General features: G+C 38.9%; 1 protein-coding gene and 1 pseudogene across 1 annotated transcript in view; both read left to right on the top strand.

Annotated features, from left to right (window-relative positions):
• Positions 1–14,936, top strand: part of SLC26A9 (solute carrier family 26 member 9) — a 28,754-nt gene extending 13,818 nt beyond the window's left edge. Inside the window, exons 11-20 of the mRNA XM_003767623.2 lie at positions 235–330; positions 1,208–1,314; positions 2,266–2,335; positions 2,462–2,554; positions 2,677–2,790; positions 3,319–3,600; positions 5,274–5,328; positions 7,426–7,571; positions 10,620–10,691; positions 11,938–14,936. Of these exons, the coding sequence (XP_003767671.1) occupies positions 235–330; positions 1,208–1,314; positions 2,266–2,335; positions 2,462–2,554; positions 2,677–2,790; positions 3,319–3,600; positions 5,274–5,328; positions 7,426–7,571; positions 10,620–10,691; positions 11,938–11,985 (1,083 nt within the window). The 3' untranslated portion in view covers positions 11,986–14,936. The remainder of the gene's footprint in view (positions 1–234; positions 331–1,207; positions 1,315–2,265; positions 2,336–2,461; positions 2,555–2,676; positions 2,791–3,318; positions 3,601–5,273; positions 5,329–7,425; positions 7,572–10,619; positions 10,692–11,937) is intronic.
• A 5,534-nt stretch (positions 14,937–20,470) lies between these two features.
• Positions 20,471–20,838, top strand: LOC100916647 (annotated as a pseudogene).
• Positions 20,839–21,924: the final 1,086 nt, after the last annotated feature.

Raw genomic sequence — 21,924 nt, 5'->3', positions numbered from 1 at the left:
GCAAATAAATAAATTATTAAAAAAAAAGATTAAAGGACAAATAAAACAAATAGGATTTGAATCTCAGTTGCCTCTCTCTGTCTCTGACCCTCTCTCTTTCTCTCTCTCTCTCTCTCTCTCTCTCTCTCTCTCTCTCTCTCTCTCTCTCTTTTTGACCAGAAAGTTAGCAGACAGGGAAAGAGACTATGTCCTACTTATCTGAATCTTTGTTTATTCTATTTATTCTTCTTGCAGTCTGTCCTGGGGGCTCTAATTGCTGTCAACCTCAAGAACTCTCTTAAGCAGCTCACTGACCCCTATTATTTATGGAAGAAAAGCAAATTGGATTGTGTGAGTATCTGACCTTCTCAGGCCTCTAAGGCCCATTTCTTCCTGTTCATTCTACCTCTAATACCATTTCTGGTCAAAGTTGAAATCTGCTCCCTATAGAACTTTTCATCCTCTAGACACCCATGGGAGACTCCATTGTTCAGAAAGGGAATTTTTAGGCAAAATTAGGTGAAGGCAGAAAAATCATGGGTTCCCAAAAAACTCCCTGTTTCCCCCTGGAATAGTTATAGTCTACTTTTATATTTTCCATTCCCTATCTCATTTGATCCTTGAAACAGCTCTAAAAAAACAAATTCTATGAGTATTATTGTCCTCACTTGTGCATTGAGGTTCAGTGATTTGTTGAAGGTAACACAACTACTAGATAAATGGCAAAGAAGCAGGCTTTGTGTCTCCAAATCCAATGCCCTTTCCACCATGTTGTTTTTCATTATTATTTTCGAGTTCATTTCAACCCCTTAAATTTGTCTACCATATTATATTTTTCAAAATCACAGTTTCATTATTTTTTGCCCAAAATCCCCACAAGAGAAATGGGCAAGTGGAAATACAATGAGTTTCAAGAATTCTAAAAGCTCTTCAGAGAGGAATCATAGGAATTCATATTCCAAAATCTTTCCAGGATAACCAGTCCTTGGATTTGACAAGAACTGATGAGGCCCCATCAAGGACATATGCAGCCTAGACTACATACTTCAAATACATAGTCTCTGGAGAATAGAGGAAAAAATTATTGATAGTTGTGACTATAAAATTGCATCAATTCATTGAAGAAAGGGAATGGAGTTGGCCCCAGGAAGGCCGCCTGGAAGAAGGGGCTTCTCCCTGGGCGGGTATAAGAGCCCTAGTATTATTCAACTTCCTTCTCTCTCCTCAGTGTGTCTGGGTGGTGAGTTTCCTCTCATCATTTTTCCTCGGACTACCCTATGGTGTAGCAGTGGGTGTCTCCTTCTCCATCCTAGTGGTTGTCTTCCAGACCCAATTGTAAGTACTCTACTACCAGATTGGGGCTATTCCTCAAACTCCTCTTCTTTTAAGGTGAGGCTTAGGGTAATTGATGCCAAATTTCTATGGTATCCATCACTAATGCCTTTATTGGACAAACTCTGTTCCTTTTCTCTTATTTTAAAAAAAAAAGGTTCCTCTGTGGTTCAGGACTAGAAAGCCATTGCAAAACCTGATCCAGCAAATGTTAGCAAAAGGCATTGATACAGGGTGGTTGCATGGGGAACCCTGTCTAAATCCACTTCTCAGGGAAAATGTGCTATCACTGCCATTTCAGAGGTCACAGTTAATAGCCTTTGGGTTCCAAAGACATTTGAGAATAAAGGGTTAGAAAGGTAGAGAAAATATGGCAAGCATCAGAGGTAAGAAGAGGGATTCTGAAAAATAGAATAACCTTTCCCATATACCCTAGACATATCCCGAGGAAGCTAAACCATTGAACGGAGTGCCCAGGAGCTCAGGCTTCTTTCATACCTCTAGAAAAATTACAAGCATTTGAGTTACTTACACACACACACACACACGGAGAGAGAGAGAGAGAGAGAGAGAGAGAGAGAGAGAGAGAGAGAGAGAGAGAGAGAAAATGGATAGGGAAGAGAAGATGCTAAACTTCAAGAAACCTTCCCTTCTTCTCTAAACAATTCAGAACCAGGAAGTCCTGATGCTGGTACCATATATACATTATGACTATATCTTCAACCCCTCTTTGGGAAATCTCTCTGGAGTAAATGGCTCCCTGCCCTCTCCCTACCTCGTTACTTTCTACTCCTAGACTTTAAATCACCATGTAATTCCCCCTTGATAGAACCCCCACCTTGAGAAGAGGAAAGAAGCAGTTTCCTCCCTTTCCCTCCTTCTAATCTTAGCAGCATCCTTTGAATTCTATTATGATTGTTATCATTTGTTTTTCTCTTTTCCTTACTTATTCAGTCGTAATGGATCTGCCCTGGCCCAAGTCATGGACACAGATATCTATGTGAACCCTAAGACCTACAATAGGGTAAGTAGCAGTTTCTTCTCATTTCCTAAGTACTCCCTTTCCTGCTAACACCCTCCTAAGGCAAAGAGGTTAAAAATAATAATAAAAAGACATTCTGCCTCCTAAACCCAGTGTCCTTTATGGCAGGTCCAGGAAGTAGAAGGAATTAAAATCCTGACTTACTGTTCTCCACTCTACTTTGCCAACTCAGAAATCTTCAGACAGAAGGTCATTTCCAAGGTAAAGAACAATTCCCTTCAACTTAAAGGGAAGAAGTTCTCTAAATGGCACTGGGCTCAGGAGGGAAACGTGAGAGGTAAAAAAGGTGAAGCTCAATGTAACTACTGATCTTCTCCTCATAGATAGGTGTGGATCCCCAGAAAGTGTTCCTGGCCAAGCAGAAATACCTAAAAAAACAGGAGAAGGGACTCAAGATGCCCACAAAACAGAGGAAATCCCTATTCTTGAAAAACAAGGTGAGCCAAACCCAACAGTATAACATTCACACATACATCATCTTCTCTCTCTCTCTCTCTCTCTCTGTCTCTCTCTCTCTCTCTCTCTCCATCTCTCTCTCTCTCCATCTCTCTCTCTCTCCATCTCTCTCTCTCTCCATCTCTCTCTCTCTCTCTCCATCTCTCTCTCTCTTTGTATCTCTGTCTCTCCCATTCTCTCCCTCCCTCCCTTTTCCCCACCCTCTCTCCTCCAGTTTCTGATTCTCCGCTGTATAGTAACAATAATTTATCTATGGGGACCTAAAGCAGGAGTTCTTAAACTAGAGTCCATAAACTGGAGGGTTATATTATAATGAATTAATTTTAATATATTTTCTTTGTAATCCTATATATTTAGATACATTATTTTGGGAAGGTGTTTATAAGTTTCACCAAAATGCTGAAAGAACCCAAAAAGGCTAAGAAAACCCCAATTCTAGCAGGGTTATTTAAATTAAGTCAAAATCTGTAAGGGTCCACTCTGAACTATCTTCTTGTCCTTGCCCCCAGACTGTCTCCCTGCAGGAACTCCAGGAAGACTTTGAAGGTGTTTCCCCCACTGATACCAACAACAATCAGACAGCTGCCAATGGAACTGGGATCTCCTATATCACCTTCAGTCTAGAGACCCCAACACCTCCCAAAGATGAGCCACCAGCTCCCTTTACACTATCAAGTGAACCTGAGAATGCCTTAGCCAGTGCCCCGCCCTTCATCTCCTTCCACACCATCATCCTGGACATGAGTGGAGTCAGCTTCGTTGATCTTATGGGCATTAAAGCATTGGCAAAGGTAAAGCCTAAATGGAAAGAGAAGAAAGATACTTTCCCAATTTCCCCTTTTTCCTCCTAACACTTTATTAAGTTCCCTATTGGAGAAACTGAACCAATGCTAAAATTCCCCTAGGGAAAGGAGCAAAGTAATATAAGCTTGTACTTCTTTAAATTTGCTCAGGATGGGCAATCTCTCTAGAATATACTGTACACAGAACACTTGCTCACCTTTTGGCAAGTTACTCAGAAAAAGGGCATATGGGGCATATGTGTCCTTACTCCCATTCCTCTAAATTCCAATGTCCATCAGAGAGAATATGGCCACACCTGCTCACTGCTGCTCCATCCTGTCCTTAGACTGGCAATTGATGTAGCAAGCAGGTTTTAGTCATAAAACTTAGAGTAAAGTATATTCTTAATATATATATATATATATATATATACATATATATTTGTGTGTATACTGTATATGTAGTATATATAACATCTATATATAAATACATAGATTTACATATATATTTACACATATATATATATTTTATATATATGGAGAGAGACAAAGAGAGAGAGAGAAGGAGGGAGAGAAAAAGAAGGAAGGAAAGAAAGAGAGAGAGAATGAGAGAGAGAGAGAAGGGAGAGAGAGAGTAGGAAGGAGGGAGGGAGGTAGAGAGGGAGAGAGACAGAGACAGAGAGAGAGAGAGAGAGAGAGAGAGAGAGAGAGAGAGAGAGAAGGAGAGAGGCAAGGAGATATAGTAATTCAGTTCCCCCTTCTGAAATCTAAATGAGCAGGTCAGATAATTGCTATTAAGCTTATCTTCTGATAGCATGTCTAACTACCTCTTGAAGAACAAAGTCAATGGTGGGCCATAGAAGTGACTGGGGGAAGAGAGGATTTGTGGAGAAGCTTGACTGAATTAAGAGAGGAGGCAGGAAGGAGGAGGAGAGGCGACCATATGAGAGACTTCCTGCAATAAATTGGTCCCTTAAGCATTTGGTTGTAGAGAAAGCTTTCCTGCCTGTCCCAGGCCACGGGATCAGAGAATTGAGAACTGGAAGGACCTTTAGAAATCCCTAACTCTACAGGCCCTCTCTATACCTCCATTGAGTATGAAGATCTCCTAGCCAAGGCCCCATCTATCCATCTCCCTCATAATATCATCCAGAACATGGAGAGGTCTAGAAAGAAACTCTAAAGTCCTAACCCCCTTAGTTTACAGATGAAGAGACTCTTAGTCACATAGGGATCATCCTGCCCTCTAAGTATAATGAAAGAATCCAGCCAACCAAGACCCTCCTAATCCTTGTCCCTGTATGACCATGGGGACAAAGCTTGCCTTGAGTCTCCCCTTCAGTGAGAGCAAGAGAATTGCTACTTCCATGTTCCCAAGAGTCAGAGAAGAGGAATATCCAAGGAGCTATAATTATCCTGAAGTGCCCATCAAATGGTCAATTCTAAGTTTTCATCCTGCTTTCCAGAGCTCTCAGTCAGCACTTCAGGGAGAAGTAGTATATACTTGCTGCTATTTTTATCCTTGGCTACACACAGTTCTTGGTGTGACTGACTTGTTCAGCTCTACTTGAAGTATTTTTTGTGGGTCACCTGTGGGACACACTGAGAACATTCTTCTCCTTTTGTCTCTCTCTCCCCCTGCTTCCCACTTCCTTCTCCTGACCCAACACTTCTGGCCCCAGCTCTCCTCCACCTTTGGAAAGATTGGTGTGAAGGTCTTCTTGGTGAATATTCAAGGTAAGAGAAGGGTGACATCCAGGGGTAGTTACAAGAGGCTACTTAGGGAGAGCAGAACTGCCGGGTAGTCTTTAAGTTATTATCTACCTGGAAAGCATCAAGAAAAAATCAGAATGAGAACAGATTATGGAAATATCCCAGGAACAGTAATGTTAGTGTAATGGCTAGGTTTGGAACAAGGCCAAAAGTGATCATAGGAACAGTTCCCATCTGCCCACAGAGAGAAAATAAGGGGGGGCAGAGAGGGGAGAATGATAGAGGAGGAGAGAGAGAGACAATCAATCAGCAAGCATTTATTAATCACTATGTCCCTACAAAACCTGAAGATGCAAAGAAAAAGGCAAAACAGAAACTTAAATTCTAATGGGAGAGATACCATGTGCAAAAGGTAGATATATTCAAGATGCATAAAGAATATTTACAAGATTGTTGTTTGTCCTTACTTCTTGAAGAGGATATTGATCTTGGGAAAGAGATGTCATGAATGCAAGTGAATCGAATTTAAGGGAGACAGGGCTGCAAAGTCATCAGCCTTACTCTTTCCAACTGAGCCATCTAGGTCTGGTGGCAAGTCATGCTCGAGATGCCCCCAGATGCAGTGGAAATTCTTAGCTAAGGTCTTTCCCAGCTCTCAGTTTTTCTGAGGCGCACATTTCAGTGATTAAGGTAAGAAATGAGGTGGAAAAAATGGCTTTTTTTTTACTTACTTAACAAATCTGAGAAGAAAAGACCTTCAGAGTTTCTGGACAAAACAGAGACACTTGCTATTTATTTTCATGCTGAACTATCAGAACCCAAACAATGATCAAGGTAGGCTTGGGTTGGGACCTATCATTGACCAATCAGTAAGAGTCAGCATGATTTGGATTTAAGGCATGATGGTTAAAAAAGAAATCTAGTCTATAAACCCCAAGGTTTCAGCAATCAAGCAGCAAAGGATATGATTTCCTATGTGGATAGAACAAGAAAAGGAAGGGAGGAAGAGGAAGAGAAGGGAAAGGAAAAGAGAGGGCAAGAAAGAAAGGAGAGGAGAGAACTTCAGCCAGTTGGCTCTCCAATAAAAAAGGAAGCCAGGGCTTTTCAAAGGCAATAGTAAGAAAAGTCATTAGGGACAATAATCAATCAATTAGTCAACATTTATTAAGCTCCTATTATATACCAGGAACTTTGATAACTCTGGAGATACAAAAAGAAGCAAAAGGCAGACCCCTTCCTCCAGGAACTTACAATCTAATGAATACCATGAGCACTTCTTTAAAGCACAGGTCTAATTCCCCACAACAAGGAAGTTTTAATATTTTTGAACATAACCACCAAAGATTCCTCAGGTTAAATTGTAATAAGCTTGACTCTCAGGCTCAAGCTTTTCCATATGTTCATAACGCCCTCTGCTGCTCAACCCAGCATTGCACTATTACAAGATAACTAGTGGGAAGTTTGATTTCCAAGTCTTAAGAAGTTAATGATTCCCATTTAATCAGGGCCTTCAAGTTTGTAAAAACCCCCTTTCCCCTCTTTTAAGGTAGGCAACACAAAGGTTATGTCACAAACGAGGTAAGAGAGGTTCTTAAACGTTAACTTTTCTCTCCTCCCTTTCTCCATCTACTTCTTTCTTCCCTCCTTCTCCTTGCCTCAGCCCACAAGGCCTCCTTTCTTCTCTTTCTCCTTCCCCTTTTCCTTTTCTTCTCCTCCTCCTTCTTCCCTTTAAAAATTTCTCTCGATAGATTTTTTCACTTAATAGTATTTTATTTTTTCCAATTATAATATAGTTTTCAACATTCATTTTTGTAAGATTTTGAGTTCCAATTTTTTTTCTCCCTCCTTCCCTTCCCTCCTTCTTCTCCAAGACAACAAGCAATCTAATATAGGTTATATGTGTAGACTTATTTAAAAATTATTTCCATATTAATCATCTTGTGAAAGAAAAATCAGAACAAAAAACAAAAACCACAAAAAAACCAAAAAAAGTAAAAATCGTACATTTTAATCTCCTACCTTCTCTGGATATAGATGGTATTTTCCATCTCAAGTCTATTGGAATTGTCTTGGATCACAAGCAGGTACCTTCTTGACAGATAATGTTTTTCTCCTTTCCAGCCCAAGTGTACAATGACATTAATAATGGAGGTGTCTTTGAAGACGGGACCTTAGAACGAAGTCACATCTTTCCCAGCATCCATGACGCTGTCCTTTTTGCCCAAGCCAACAGCAGAGCAGTGGTCACAGGACAAGACTTAGGAATGGTATGACCCCTGATATTAAGGGTACCCCATGTGGGAATAGGGGAAGGAAGCAGGGTACCAAAAAATAGTGAACGAAAATAAATGATGCCTTCTCTGTACTCACCAATAACTAAAGTAGTATTGTAGAATGTTAGAGCTAAAAAGAAACCTTGGAATTTTCTTCCATTCAATCCAACTCATTTTACGTTTGAAAAAATTGAAGTTCAAAGGAAAATGTGCCCTTTTCCTTTCTTCCATTCTCCCCAGGAAGGCCTACTCTCCAGAAAAAGGTATTGGGGAAAGAGTAGAGAGAAAACTCATAGGCAAAAGCCTTAGAAACACTCTAAAACAGAGAACCTAAATGAGTGTTTTATTTTTTCTCTTTAATTTTTAATTAATTTTTAATCAACAAAAATTTCTCATTCTCTCTTACTTCCCCCCACCTTGATGACAGAAAAAAAGAAAAAAAAACAATCCCTCCATTATAAACATGTATAGTCAAGTTAAACAAATTCCCTCATTTGACCATATCCAAAAATAAATTTAAAAATTACATCTCAATCAGCACTCATTCAGGAATTACATCTCCTCTCAGTCAGGAGTGGGCAGTGTATATTTCTGGAATTACACTAATTATTTACTTTCCCAACTTGCACCAAACAACCCTGATATAATAATAGCTTATATCCGGTAGTCAGTCAATAAATATTAAGGGACTCCTAATACTAGCACAAAGTGCTAGGAAAGAAAGGCAAAAAATAATCCCTCTTTTCAAGTTGTTTTCAAGGAAAACAACTATGTACAAGCAAAGTATATCCAGGACAGAAATGGAAATAATCAACAGAGGCTGAGCCAACACTTGAAGGTGTACAAAGGATTTTTCTTACAAGAATTCATGAAATAGTGTCAGGATTGATTTCTTTACTTCCCATATGATGAAAGTGAGTTGCAAAGGGATGGTTTGCCCAGAACCATTTCAGAGCAGATCCTCTATCCAGTGGACCATCTAGCTGTCTCAAAGAGCTTACATTCTATCAGGAGAGACACTAGTTGTTGGCCAATGGGATTTTTTTTAAACTACTAATTAGATTTATTGATCTCTTTTGTTTATACATTCCAAAAATTTATAGATTATTCTCACTTTATAACAGGTCTCCTTCATTCTTTTTTTAATTAAAGTTTTTTTTTTATTTTTCAAAACATATGCATGGATAATTCTTCAACAATAATCCTTGCAAAATCTTGTGCTCCAATTTTTCTCCCCTTTCTCCCATCCCTTCCCCCAGATGCCAAAGTAGTCCAATATTTTATAATAGGTCTCTTGTAACAAAGTAAAATGGTTAAATAAAGCTAATAAAACAGAGACCATCTGAGGCACCAGAACTTAAATTCAAATCTTCACCAAAACTATTCATCTTCCTATTTGCTATCACACAGAGCTCCTAGGTCAAGTCACTCTTGCTTACTCATTTTTTTTCAGTCATGTCTAACTCTTCATGACCCCTTTGGGAGTTTTCTTGAGAAAGGTGCTAGAGTGATTTGCTATTTTCTTCTCCAGCTCATTTTACAAATGAGGAAACTGAGGCAAACAGCGCAAAATGTGTCCCAGGTCACATAGCTAGTAAATGCCTAAGACTGGATTTGAATTGACTCCAAGCCCAGTGTTCTATCCACTGTACCATCTAGCTGCTCCATTGGATAAAGAAAAACATTTCTTTTCCTTGGATAAAGAAAAACATTCAAATAATTCTGAATTAATTTGTTGGTGCTCTCAAAGAATAGTATGCATATGCATATGAGATGCAAATATCCAAAATGTTGGGGAGATGAGGGAGTCATGCCCAGGCTCTCTAATTCCCCTCCTCACTCAGCCCTTGCCCTCAGCCCCTGGGTCTCACTTTCACTCTAAATGTCAGGAAAACTTCCCAGGCCTTTTTCACGTGTAAGAAAAGGCTATTCTGGCCACAGAACAACTATTTGTTCTTTGCCTTAAGAGATGGGTAAAGGTGAAACCATCTGTAATCACGCTGAAAATCTGCCTAGGAAAATAAATAGGCTTTTGGCTGCCATCCTAAAGATGGCAAAAGGAATGGAAAAAAAGGGGAGGTGCAAAGAAACAGGGTTAGCAAGAGCTAGTCTAGCTGTCCTAAAGCAGCCTGCCATCTTTAACCTGGTGAGTTTTGGTCCCAGGTCAGAGGGAGGGAAATTTTCTCCCTAAAAGGAAACACCCTCCTGATACATGAAGTTGGGTAGATTGGATAAGGGGAAAGAACACTGAACTTTGGGTCAGAAGGTCTAGGTTTAAATTCCTACCCTTCAATTTACTATAGGTATATCCTTGGAAAAAGGAAAGAAAAATAAGATGGATCTAGAGCCTACTATGTGCCAGGCACTGTGTGAACACTTTATAAATCTTGTCTCACTTGATCCTCACAACTCTGATAGGAAGATGCTACTGTTATCCCCATTTTACAGTTGAAGAAACTGAGGCAAAGAGATTAAAATGCTTTGTCCAAGATCATCCAATTAGTTAGTGGCTTTGGAGAGATTTGAATTCAGGTCTTCCTCAGTCCAGACTCAGGGCTCTCACCACTGCATCTGGTACCTTTGGCTTCTTTGTGTACAAATTAAGTAGGTGGTACTAGATCCGTCCATTCATTTAACAAACATTTCCTAAACCCTTATGCTATTCATGTAGAATATTAGACGTTTGCTGTAAGTGCTATAGAGAATTGCAAAACACTGGCACAGAGGGGGAAGGTCATTGCCGACAGAAGGGATCAGACAGTTAAGCCCTAAATCTCTTGATCCTCCTAAATCATTTCATGCCAGTAACAGCTCGTTGGCATCTGACTGATGACGGGAAAAGGGGAAGGAAGGGTGTGTGTTGCTGTGCAGTTTGGAGAAAAAGGAAGGTTATACTGAGAGTGAGAGTGGCTGAATGAGAATGGGGATGGCATAAGCGACTGTAGAATAGCCAGAACACCGGCTTTGGTCAGTCCCCCAGCCTGGTTTGAAGCTCCTTTTAAATGGCAACCATCCCACGCAAGCTTCCTTTCTCCTTCACAGGCTCCAGTAAACACTGACCTTTCTCTGTATGATTCAGACGATAGTGGATCTAGCTACCGTGATCTGGAACAGGTAAGCTAGGAGTGGGATTGGGGAGGGAAGAGGATCACACAGATGTCCCTCAGAAATAAGACTCCCACTCAGCAGCCATGGTAGGGTCAGGAGAGAAGGTCAAGGAAAGAGTTTGGTCAGAGAAGAATTCTCATTCTCATCTTTTAATGATCTTTATTCTTTTAACCATTTCCATACCATTACCATTTCCACCAAAACCATGATTTCCATAGCAAACCATCAATATTGATTAAGCACTAATTATATACAGGCACTGGGAGGCAAGGACAAACAGTATAGTATCTGCTTTCAAAGAGCTTACATCCTTTTTTTAAAAAAATAGACTATTTTTAAGTAATTTTTTTTGCAAGGCAATTGGGATTAAGAGACTTGCCTAGAGTCACACAGCTGGTTAAGTATTAAATCTCTGAGGCCAAATTTGAACTCAGGGCTTCCTGACTTCAGATTAGGTGTTCTATCCACCAGTGGTCCTCAAACTTTTGTTCTCAATATCTTTATCCTATTAAAAATGATTGAGGATCTGTCCAAAGAGTTTTTGTTTATGTGGGTTATAGTTATAGATATTGATCACATTAAAAATAAAAACCAATTATGAATTTGTAGATTCTCTGAAAGGATTTCAGAGATTCCGAGGATGCTCTGAACCAGACTTTGAGAACCACTGCACTAGACCATCTAGCTGCCCCAAAGAACTTAAGTTCTACCAGGAGAGACAACAGTTGTCAGCTAATGGGATTTTTTTAAACTACTAATTAAGATTTATTGATCTCTTTTGTTTATACATTCCAAAAATTAATAGATTACTCTCATTTTGTAACAGATCTCTTGTAACAAAGTAAAATGATTAAATAAAGCTAATAATACAAAGACCATGACACCATATTTTGTGGCTAGACAAGCCTTGAGCCTATTTGCTTATGAGTGCAAATTCTAAGCTTAGAAATTAAGGAAGAAAGAAATAAAGGGGGCAGAAAAAGGGATCTAATCTCCCAAAATTCCTCAAAGGTCAGAATTGTACAGAGATGAATCTTCCCATTTTGTAGATGAAAAAACCTGAGATGTGCTCATATCAAATCCAGTAGCCATAAACCTGTAGAAGATGTTACAGCATATATGCTGCTGCTTTCTTGATTTTTCTCTCTGTTGCTTCTCAATCCACATGATTCTGACCCCAACCATCAGGCTCTATTCTCAGCCTCTCATGACCAACAAGCCTAATGCCCTCTCCTTTCTGCCTCCCCTCCAGGAGATATTTGGGAGCATGTTCCATTCTGAGACACTAACAGCTCTGTGAGACTTCAGCAGGAACTTTTCGCCATCTCCAGCATTTCCCATTGCCCAGGACCTTCCATGAAGAAGTGTTTGACTCTCTCAGCCTAGGATTATGCCAGAAATGGACCTCCAGAGTCATGGCTGGATACAGGAAAGCACGTGCAGCAGGCTTCCCGTTTTCACCTTCTCCATCCTTTTCCTTTTTCTTCTGCTTGGACCATTCAGAAGGACCCAACCACTGCAGCACAAAGTTCTCAGGACTGGCAAGAGCAAAGACTTGGAGAGTCTGACTGACACTAAAAAGGCATTCACTCCCTAGGCAATTGGAAAGGTCCCTCCACTTCCTAGGATAATCCACGATGGAAAGAAAAATGCAAGATTCTGACTTTTCCAGAGACTGAAAGCCAGCCCTACCCCGCCACACTTGGATGCCAGTAGGTTCCAGGCTGCCCAAGGTCACTGGGGGATGAGGCCATGGAAAAGAAGAATTTTCTACTCTATTTGACTGATACTTTGTGGCTTACACTCCTTCTAGGACCAACTTCCCTGAGTCTGTCCACTGGCCATTTCTGTGCCTCCTCTGGGACCACTTTTACTGTCTCTCTTGAATTCAGCAGTCTATTTCAGGGGTGACAGTCATTCCCTCCATTTCCTCCTTTGCCCTCCAGTATATCACTGCCAGCCCATGTGGAATGATCAGGGGCCAAAAATAGTTTCTCTTCCACCCTGGACATGCCCCTTGGAACCAGACCTCTAGAAACCAAAGTGTCCTTTTGAGTCCCATCCTGGATGCTGGGTGCCAAGAATGTGGGGTACTGAGAAGCAACAACATACACGAAGAACAGAGATCTGAATCTGTCCACAAGCCTGGGGGAAGCTGGTACCAACATAATACTACCTGGTATCAGGCTGAATTCCAGTATTGTCACCTGATGGTCCTTCAGATCTCCTGGGCAAGGTGCTTTGTCTGCCTAAACTAGCTGCAATGACAGAGAGGACGTATCATTTTATCCCTTTTCATGTTTTCCACAATGATCACCCCAGCCCAGCCACAGCCTGCTCCCCTGTAGGAAGCAAGCCAAGTGGCTCACCTAGGGGCCTGAAGCCAAGAGGTCACATTCATCCCTCCTTGGCGGGGAGAATGCCCTTCAAGAACAGGGCACCCTGGCTATGTGGCCCAGATAACATATTTACCTCACAGCTACTCGAGCAATCCCCCAAGATTATAAATTGGAAAGCAGCAACAGATCTTCCTGGCTTAAAAGAATTTCCCACAGCAGTCCCTATCCCTTCCCTCCCCTCCATCCTCCCCAACACTGAAATATAAATATATGAACACTATCCCTACCCTGTGGGAGTAGACTAGGGATAGGGCTGAGTGTGGTGTAAGCCTACACCTGGGAAAGCTGAATGTGGTGGATCACCGGAACTTGGAAGTTCTAAGCTATAGCCAGCCAAGCTGATGGATGTCAACACTATTATGCACCAACATGGTGAGCTCGTGGGAGCAAGAAGTTAAGGATGGGCGAATTGACCAGGTTAGAAACATAGCACATCCAAACTCCCCTGCAGATCAATGATCAGGCCTGTGTGTGGTCACTTTACTTCTAGCCTGGGTGGGATAGATATATCTAGATACTAAAAAAAGCAAACAAACCAAAAAACGGAGTAGGGATGGAGACATGACCACACTAGAATATCTGGGGTCATTATCTCATTTGGGGACAATACCCTTTTTCAACCAGAAGACCCCTGTTTCTCATGGTGCCCCATTAACATAGCATTCCTAGCAGAGAATATTGGCAACAAGAGGGCCTATATATCACAGTCTCACAAATGAATAGGCTATCTTTGTTATTTTGCACTTTTATAAAGTTTCCATTGATGCCATCCAATCAACACCACGCAGAAGTCCCTGTGCCTCTTGCTCTTGCCCCTCACTACTCCACCCCATCTCCAAAATCTCTCTCCATAGCCGTTTTGCTTCAGTGAATCCCACTCCAAAAGGTTGGGCTGGCCCAGCCTGGAAAATCCCCCAATCGGACTTGATTGAAGCCTTCCCTCCCCACCAACCTCAACCACATATGTTTCTGCCATTGATTCACTGAAGTGGAAGCCATTCTGTGTGTCTGTCTGTATGTAGTGAGCCAACAAACTAGAAAATTTACTGTTAAAGGAGGGAATGCTAGAATAGACCCAGAGCAACGTTGGGGCAGAGATACTTGGTAGGAATCAGGTACACCATTATGCTGTTCAAGAAGTTTAAACTCAGAGAGCAAAGGACTGAAGATTCACCATATCTCTCACACTCTTGCCAAATTCTCTGAAAATTCATCATACCTCACTTACTTGCCAGATATTCTGGACAGCATCTGCTCATTCCATCTTCTTGAAAGTAAATTTAGGATGACCCTCTTCATTCCTAATCCAGAGACCTCCAAGAGATCCAGAGGATTTATCTAGAAATAAAAGTCCAGAACCACCACAGAGTGAATGGAAACTTCAAGAACCAAAATTGATCCAGAATAATTCAGGGATAAACCAGGAGGAAACAGACTTTCCAGATTTCTGGAGAAAGCTGAGCAACCGGCATCCTCAGATACATCTTAGGATGCCTCTCCAGCCACTTACTACCTTCAGTCAGTAGTGAATGAAGTCAATGAAAAGCCTTCCTGCTCCTGAGAAGAGAGATATGCAGACAATGTGAACATTCCCTGAACTGGAACATTTGTGACAAGAATGTAACCAAGTTTCTACTAACAGCCTTTCTGGGAATGAATCAGAAGGAGAGAAAAGGGAAAGATAGAGAAATAATCCAGAATTTCAATGCTTTTGAATGTTTCTATTGATACTGACCTGTGAGATGCTGCCCCTTCCCCTCCCCAGGTTAGGGGTTTTGAGATCATAGATATTTGTATAATTTATTTAATTTAATCACCATTCTTCTTTTGTTCTTTTGGTAATAAATTTTCTAAAAATGTGAACAAATGGATACACACACACACACACACACACACACACACACACATATATATATATATATATATATATATTGTCCATGCATTCAATCTTCTCAAGGAAATCAATCTAATATAGATAGATAGATAGATAGATAGATAGATATAGATATATAGAGAGAGATTGATTTCCTTGAGAAGATTGAATGCATGGACAGTATTCAATGAAATCTATAAAGGGCTTTGAAAATCTTAGTGTTTTATAAATAGTAGCTATTATAATTATTAAGGAGGGAGTAAAAAATACTGAGGCAAGAAGGCAGAATTCCTATATAGAAATTCTGTTACTTGGAGCAAATTCTCTTGAGTATACAGAAGAAAGGCAGAAACCACAGGATACCTTCAAGGCTATTTATTCCTGGAGAGACCTGCACCTGCCATCATTGTTGTGGATCTATGGGATCCTACATAGTACAGGTCTGCCCCAGTTGTGTGTTATCATACCAGCATAGAAGAGGGAAGGCAAACCCTGGGGGAAGAATGACAGCCATGATGGATGATGTTTGCCCAGGAGTGGGCAAGGTGAGAAAGAGAATTACCAGTCAATCCAAAGATCATAGGGGACCACCATGGGGAAGAAGTGTGAAATTCATTTGTCTGTGCATTGGGAATAAGCCCCAATTATTTTGTGCTAGTAACAGCTCAGCATAGAAGAGATGAATTTTCTTCTGCTCTTTCTCTTAAACAATGACAAATGGAGCACTGATCCAAATTGGGATGCTTGATTCTGGCTCCAATCCACCTTGTGTGACCTTGTTGTGAGCTTAAGAAAGTCTCACCATCTCTCTCAGCTTCAAGGGGGATTGTGACTAATGGTAATCACTTACATTTATATAATACTTTGGAAATGATGAAGTGGTTTACATGCATTATCTCATTTGGTCTCTATAACTGAGATTTTATATATATATATATATATATATATATATATACATATATATATGTATGCATATATGTATATATATAAATATACATATGTATGTATGTATATAAAACAAGTGCTATTATTTCCATTGCACAGATGAGGAAGCAGACTCAGATACATTAAGAAACTGGCCTCTCATCTAACAAGTTAGTGGCAGATTCAGGTCTTGCTCTGAATAAGAACCAAGAAGAATATCTTAAGAGTCAGAATCTTCACTCCTTCCACCTTTGCTCCTTCCCTCTTGGATTGGTGATAGTAAGTGAATGAGGAACAGAAAAACTAGGGGATAGAGGTGGGAAATCTTGCTCCTGTCATGTAGTCAGAGACACATCGATAATTCCAATCCTGTCCCAAGAGAAATAGGAAAAGATCAGTGTAAAAATCATCCCTTGCAAGTGAGGTGAGGAAAAGGAATTTGGCAAGTTTTGCTTGGCCATAGGAGACAGAATTAGGAAAAAGGCATAAAATTTATAAATTAGATTTCAGCTCCTAATAATCCTTCCTAACAATATGAATAGTCTAAAATTGGAGCAGGTTTTTACAGGAATAGCGAGTTTCCCTTCCTTGGAAATGTTCCAGTAGAGGATGGATGATGCCAGTCTTTCTCGAGATTTTTGTCCAGGGACACTCTAGACTGGATCAAAAATGTCAATCACATGGCCAGGGGCAAAGGCTGACTTCAACATTCCCCAGTGCTGCCAGAATCAAATTAAAATGTAATTGGGAAATATTTAATATAATAAATAAAAATGCAATAAAGAGGGATTTCCAGGAGCTAAAATGACAGAATAAGCAAGGAATCGCTGTAATTCTCCCATGTTCAGTTCTGAGCAATTATACAATAGTTTCATAAGACAGAAAAGAAATAGAGTAAGACAATCTGTCAATCCAAAAAACTTGGAGGACTAACAGAAAGGGTCTGTCTCATTTGGGGAAGAGAGGATGCAGTCCAGGACATAAAACTTTCTAATGAACCAGCAGCAAATCCTTCCTCAGCACATCATCAGGAAATCCTGAGCCCCAATGTGGTAGAGTGGGTAAATACCAATGCCAGGATCCCTGTGCCTTGGCATAGTCAGGGGAGCCATCAGACTCTAGTTCTAGGAACCACCATGTGTTTCAGCCCCAGGCAAGCAGCATCCTCCAGCATCCAGGCCACCACATGCATCAGTACAGCCTGTGTGGGCAGAGTTCCTCCAATGCCAGACCATTATGTGCTTGTCTGTAGCCCCAAGAAAATGTGGAAATACCTCATCAGGCTTTAGCACATGCCAAACACCACCCTAGGATTCCAGCTCAGCACCAGGTAATCTGCCATATCCCTACAGCTTTCAGCAGCACCAACTACCCCCAACACCACTTCCTCAGTCCAGCACTAGAAACAAGGATCCCTCATGTATCTAAGGGCAATATCAGTGCAGCACAGGTAAATAGCCAGGACCTGCAGCCCCTGGCACAAGAAGACTGAGATAGTAGTCCTTGAACCCTGGCAGCTCAAAGTTTTTTTAAAAAGAGAAAAGGGGGGTGGGGAGACAAGCAAAAAACAACAACAAAAAAAAGGAGAATACAAACAAAGAAAGTTATTACAGTGACAGGGAAGACAAAGACACAAGAGAACAAAAATGTCACAACACCTATGGGCAAAACACCAAAGAAAAATGGTAAGTGGTGTCAACCCAGAAAAAAAATCATGGAAGAACTCAAAAAGGAACCTAAAAAATCATAAGAGAAGTATACATCAAGTGGTATAGCATCCAAAGTCTTACAAGAGAAGTTAAGTGAGCTATAGGAAGAAATAGACAGCAAAACTATTCTAGAGGGAGAACTCAACCTCCCCCTCTCAGAGCTAGATAAAATCTAACCACACACACAAAAAAAACACACACACACAAGAAAGAAGGTGTTGACCAGAATTTTAGAAAAGTTAAATATGATAGTCCTCTGGAGAAAATTGAATGGGGAGAGAAAGGAATATATATATATATATTTTTTTTTCTTTTCTCAGCAGTACATGGCACCTACACAAAAACTCATGTACTAGGGCATCATAAGGCAAACCTCACAATCAAATGCTGAAAGGCAGAAATATTAAATGTATCCTTTTTAGATCAAGATACAATAAAAATTTCATGAAGGATCATGAAAAGATAAACTAAAAATTATTTGGAAAGTAAATAGCCTAATCTGAAAGAATGAGTGAGTTAAATAACATAGAAATAATCAATTATATCATCAAAGATAAAGACAAAATACCAAAACTTGTGGGATGCAACCAAAGCAGTTCTTAGAGGAAATTTTATATCTCTAAATGCTTATATGAAGAATCAATAATCTGAGCATACAACTAAAAGAATTAGGAAAAGGACAAATTAAAAATTCCCAATTAAATACCAAATTAGAACTTCTGAAAATGAAAAGACAAATTAATAAAATTGAAAGAAAATTATTGAACTGGTAAATTAAAAATAAGAGTTGGTTTTATGAAAAAAGCAATAAAATAGCTACATCTTTGGGTAATTTGATTTAAAAAAAGAAGAAAACCAAATTACCAGTATCAAAAATTAAAAGCTAAATATAGCATTAATGAAGAGGAAATTAAAACAATAATTAGGAGCCCAGCTGTATAATAGTAATTTTGAAAATCTAAGTGAAAGGATGAATATTTACAAAAATATAAATTTCCCAGGAAAATTGAAAACAAAACTCAACCCCATGTTAGAAAAAAAGAATTGAATAAGTCATCAATAAACTCTCTAAGGAAAAAATCTCCAGTGTCAGATGGATTTTCAAGTGAATTCTACCAAACATCTAAAGAACAATTGATTCTGATACTATGTAAACTATTTGAAAAAATAGGTAAAGGAGTCCTACCAAATACTTTTTATAAGCCAAATATGATGCTGATACTTAAAACAAGAAGAGCCAAAATAGAGAAAGAAAATTACAGACCAATCTCCCTAATGAATATTGATGCAAACATTTTTAATACCTTTTTATTGACAAAACATTTGCATGGGTAATTTTTCAACATTGACCCTTGCAAAAACTTCAGTTCCAACTTTTCCCCTCCTTTCCTCCACCCTCTCCCCTAGATGGCAGGTAGTCCCATACATGTTAAATACAATATATGTATACATATTTATACAGTTATCTTGCTGCACAAGAAAAAATGGATTTAGAAAGAAGGTAAAAATAACCTGGGGAAAAAACAAAAATGCAAGCAAACAATAACAGAAAGAGTGTAAATGCTATGTTGTGATCCACACTCATTTCCCATTTTTCTTTTGCTGGGTGTAGCTGGTTCTGTTCATTACTGATCAATTGGAACTGATTTGGATCCTCTCATTGTTGAAGATAGCCACTTCCATCAGAATTGATCCTCATATAGTATTGTTATTGAAGTGTATAATGATCTCTTGGTTCTGCTCATTTCACTTATGATGCAAACATTTTAAATAAAACATTAGCAAAGAGATTATAACAATTTATCACAAGGATAATACACTATGACTAGGTGAGATTTATATGAGTAATGCAGGACTGGTTCAATATTTAAAAGCTATTCATATAATTGACTATATTAATAATAAAACTAAATGAAATCATATGATTATTTCAATAGATCCCAAAAAAAGTTTGACAAAATACAGCACCCATTCCTGTGAAAAATTCTAGAGGGTATAGTAATAAATGGAGTCTATAACCCTCAGCAAGCATTAAATGTAATGGCCTTCCCAATAAGATCAAGGATGATCATTATTTAATATTGTACTAGAAATGTTATGTTTAACAATAAGAGGAGAAAAACAAATTGAATGAATTAAAATTTCAATGAGAAAACAAAACTATCACTCTTTGCAGATGATGTGATGGTATACTTAAGGAATCCTAGAGAATTAACTAAAAAAAACTATTTGAAATATTAACTACTTTAGCAAATTTGTAGGATATAAAATAAAACCACATAAATTGTTGCCATTTTATATATTACTAGCAAAGCCCAACAGCAAAAGATAGAAAGAGAGATCCCATTTAAAATAATTGTAGGCAATATGAAATATTTGAGAATATGCCTGCCAAGTCAAATTCAGAAACTATATGAGCACAATTACAAAACACTTCACACAAGTAAATTCAGATCTAAATAACTGGGAAAATATCAATTGCTCATAGATAGGCAGAACTCACATAATAAAAATTACAATTTTAGATAAATTAATTTGCTTATTCAGTGCCATGCCAATTAAACTACCAAAAAATATTTTATAGAGCTAAAAAATTATATCAAAATTCATTTGACAGAACAAAAGGTCAAGAGAAAACAAGGGAAATCATGGGAAAAATACAAAAAAAGTGGCCTAGCCATACCAGATCTAAAATTATATTATAAAGCTGCAATCATCAAAACTATTTGGTACTGGTTAATAAAATGGCAGATCAGTGGAATAGGTTAGGTACATAAGGTACCTTATTTTAGGTACATAAGGTACCTTTTTTTCTCACTTCCCCGACATCTTGGCAGTAGGACTCTGGTTGAGGATTTTTTCTACACTGTAGGCAGGAAAATGGTGGCTGCAAAGAAAATGAAAAACTCACTAGAGTTTATCAGCTTCAGCCTCCCGCTGGTCATGAAAAGCAGAAAATATGTGTTAGAACACAAACAGATCCAGAAAATGATTACACAAGACAAAGCTAAACTGGTCATGTTAGCCAACAATTGCCCCGACCTGAGGATATCAGAGATTAAATATTTCTCTATGTTGGCCAAACTGGAGAACATCACTATAGAGGCAACAATATAGAATTGGATAGGGCATGTGGAAAGTACTACAGCATATGTACATGGGCTATTATTAATCCAGCTGATTTTGATATCATTTGAAGCAAACCAGAAGAGACAGTGATAAATAAACTGTACAAAACTATTCTTTAATAAACTAGCCAAAACTTACTTTAAAAAGGGATTACATAGGCAGCTACAGCATTAAAATACCAGAGGTCATGGAATATGATATTGAAGAAGGCAAAATATCTAGAACTACAACCAAGAGTCACCTATCAAGCAAAATTAAGCATAATACATCACATAGGGGAAAAATGGTCATTCAACAAAATAGATAGATTTCAAGCTTTTATAAGAAGATTTAAAAAAAATTTTAATGCCCTTCAATATTAAGACTCAAGAAAAGCATAAACAGATAAAAAGGGAAAAGAAAACATATAGGAAGGTGATATATGTAATTCTTAAAATTGTATCACTAATAGTACAGCTAAAAGGAATATATATATATATATATATATATTTAAAGTGAATTTGAGGGAATAATATAAAAAAGGATGAGAAAGAGGAATACAAAGGAACAAAAGGAATGGAGAGGTAGAATCGGGTGAATTATTTCATATGAAGAAGCTCAAAACATCTATTATAGTGAAAGAGAAGATGGGAGAGTATAATGAGCATTGCTTGAACCTTACTTTCATCAGTATTTGTTGGAATCTTTACAAACTGTTAAGCCATTAGAGTTGATAGAGACAATAATTATCTAATTTAGCATGGTTCAATATGTTTGATTTGATCTGAGAAGGAGATATTTTGGGTCAAAACTTGAAACAAGGTACTAAGTACAACTGATAGAAACGATGTTTGTGTTCACACCTTTAGAGAGCTCTTAGAAGCAAGAAATATTTAAGTACTCATTGGAGTTCACATGTTTGGGAGATTTCAGAATTTAGAAAGAGATATCGGAATTCACACCTCCCTTGAAGTTCTTAGGGCCAGAAAGTACTCTGGGAGATAACCCAGAATCCCTCTCCTCCAGAAGGAGGAGTTAACCTTTGGGAGATCATATATATGGAGGAAGCTCTTACAGCTTAAAAGAATTTCTCCGGAACATTGACTGGGGTCGGAGAGGAACACTCTGGGAGGAAGCCCACAAGCCCTATCTTCGAGGCAAGAGAGATTCATTGCATCTTCCACCTTGGTGCTGGCTGGAGGCTGAAGAAAGGAGAGGCAGAAGCC

Source organism: Sarcophilus harrisii, chromosome 4, assembly GCF_902635505.1.
Source record: "Sarcophilus harrisii chromosome 4, mSarHar1.11, whole genome shotgun sequence".
NCBI lineage: Eukaryota > Metazoa > Chordata > Mammalia > Dasyuromorphia > Dasyuridae > Sarcophilus > Sarcophilus harrisii.
Note: the sequence above shows the minus strand (reverse complement) of the source record. Positions and strands in the feature narration are given on the sequence as shown.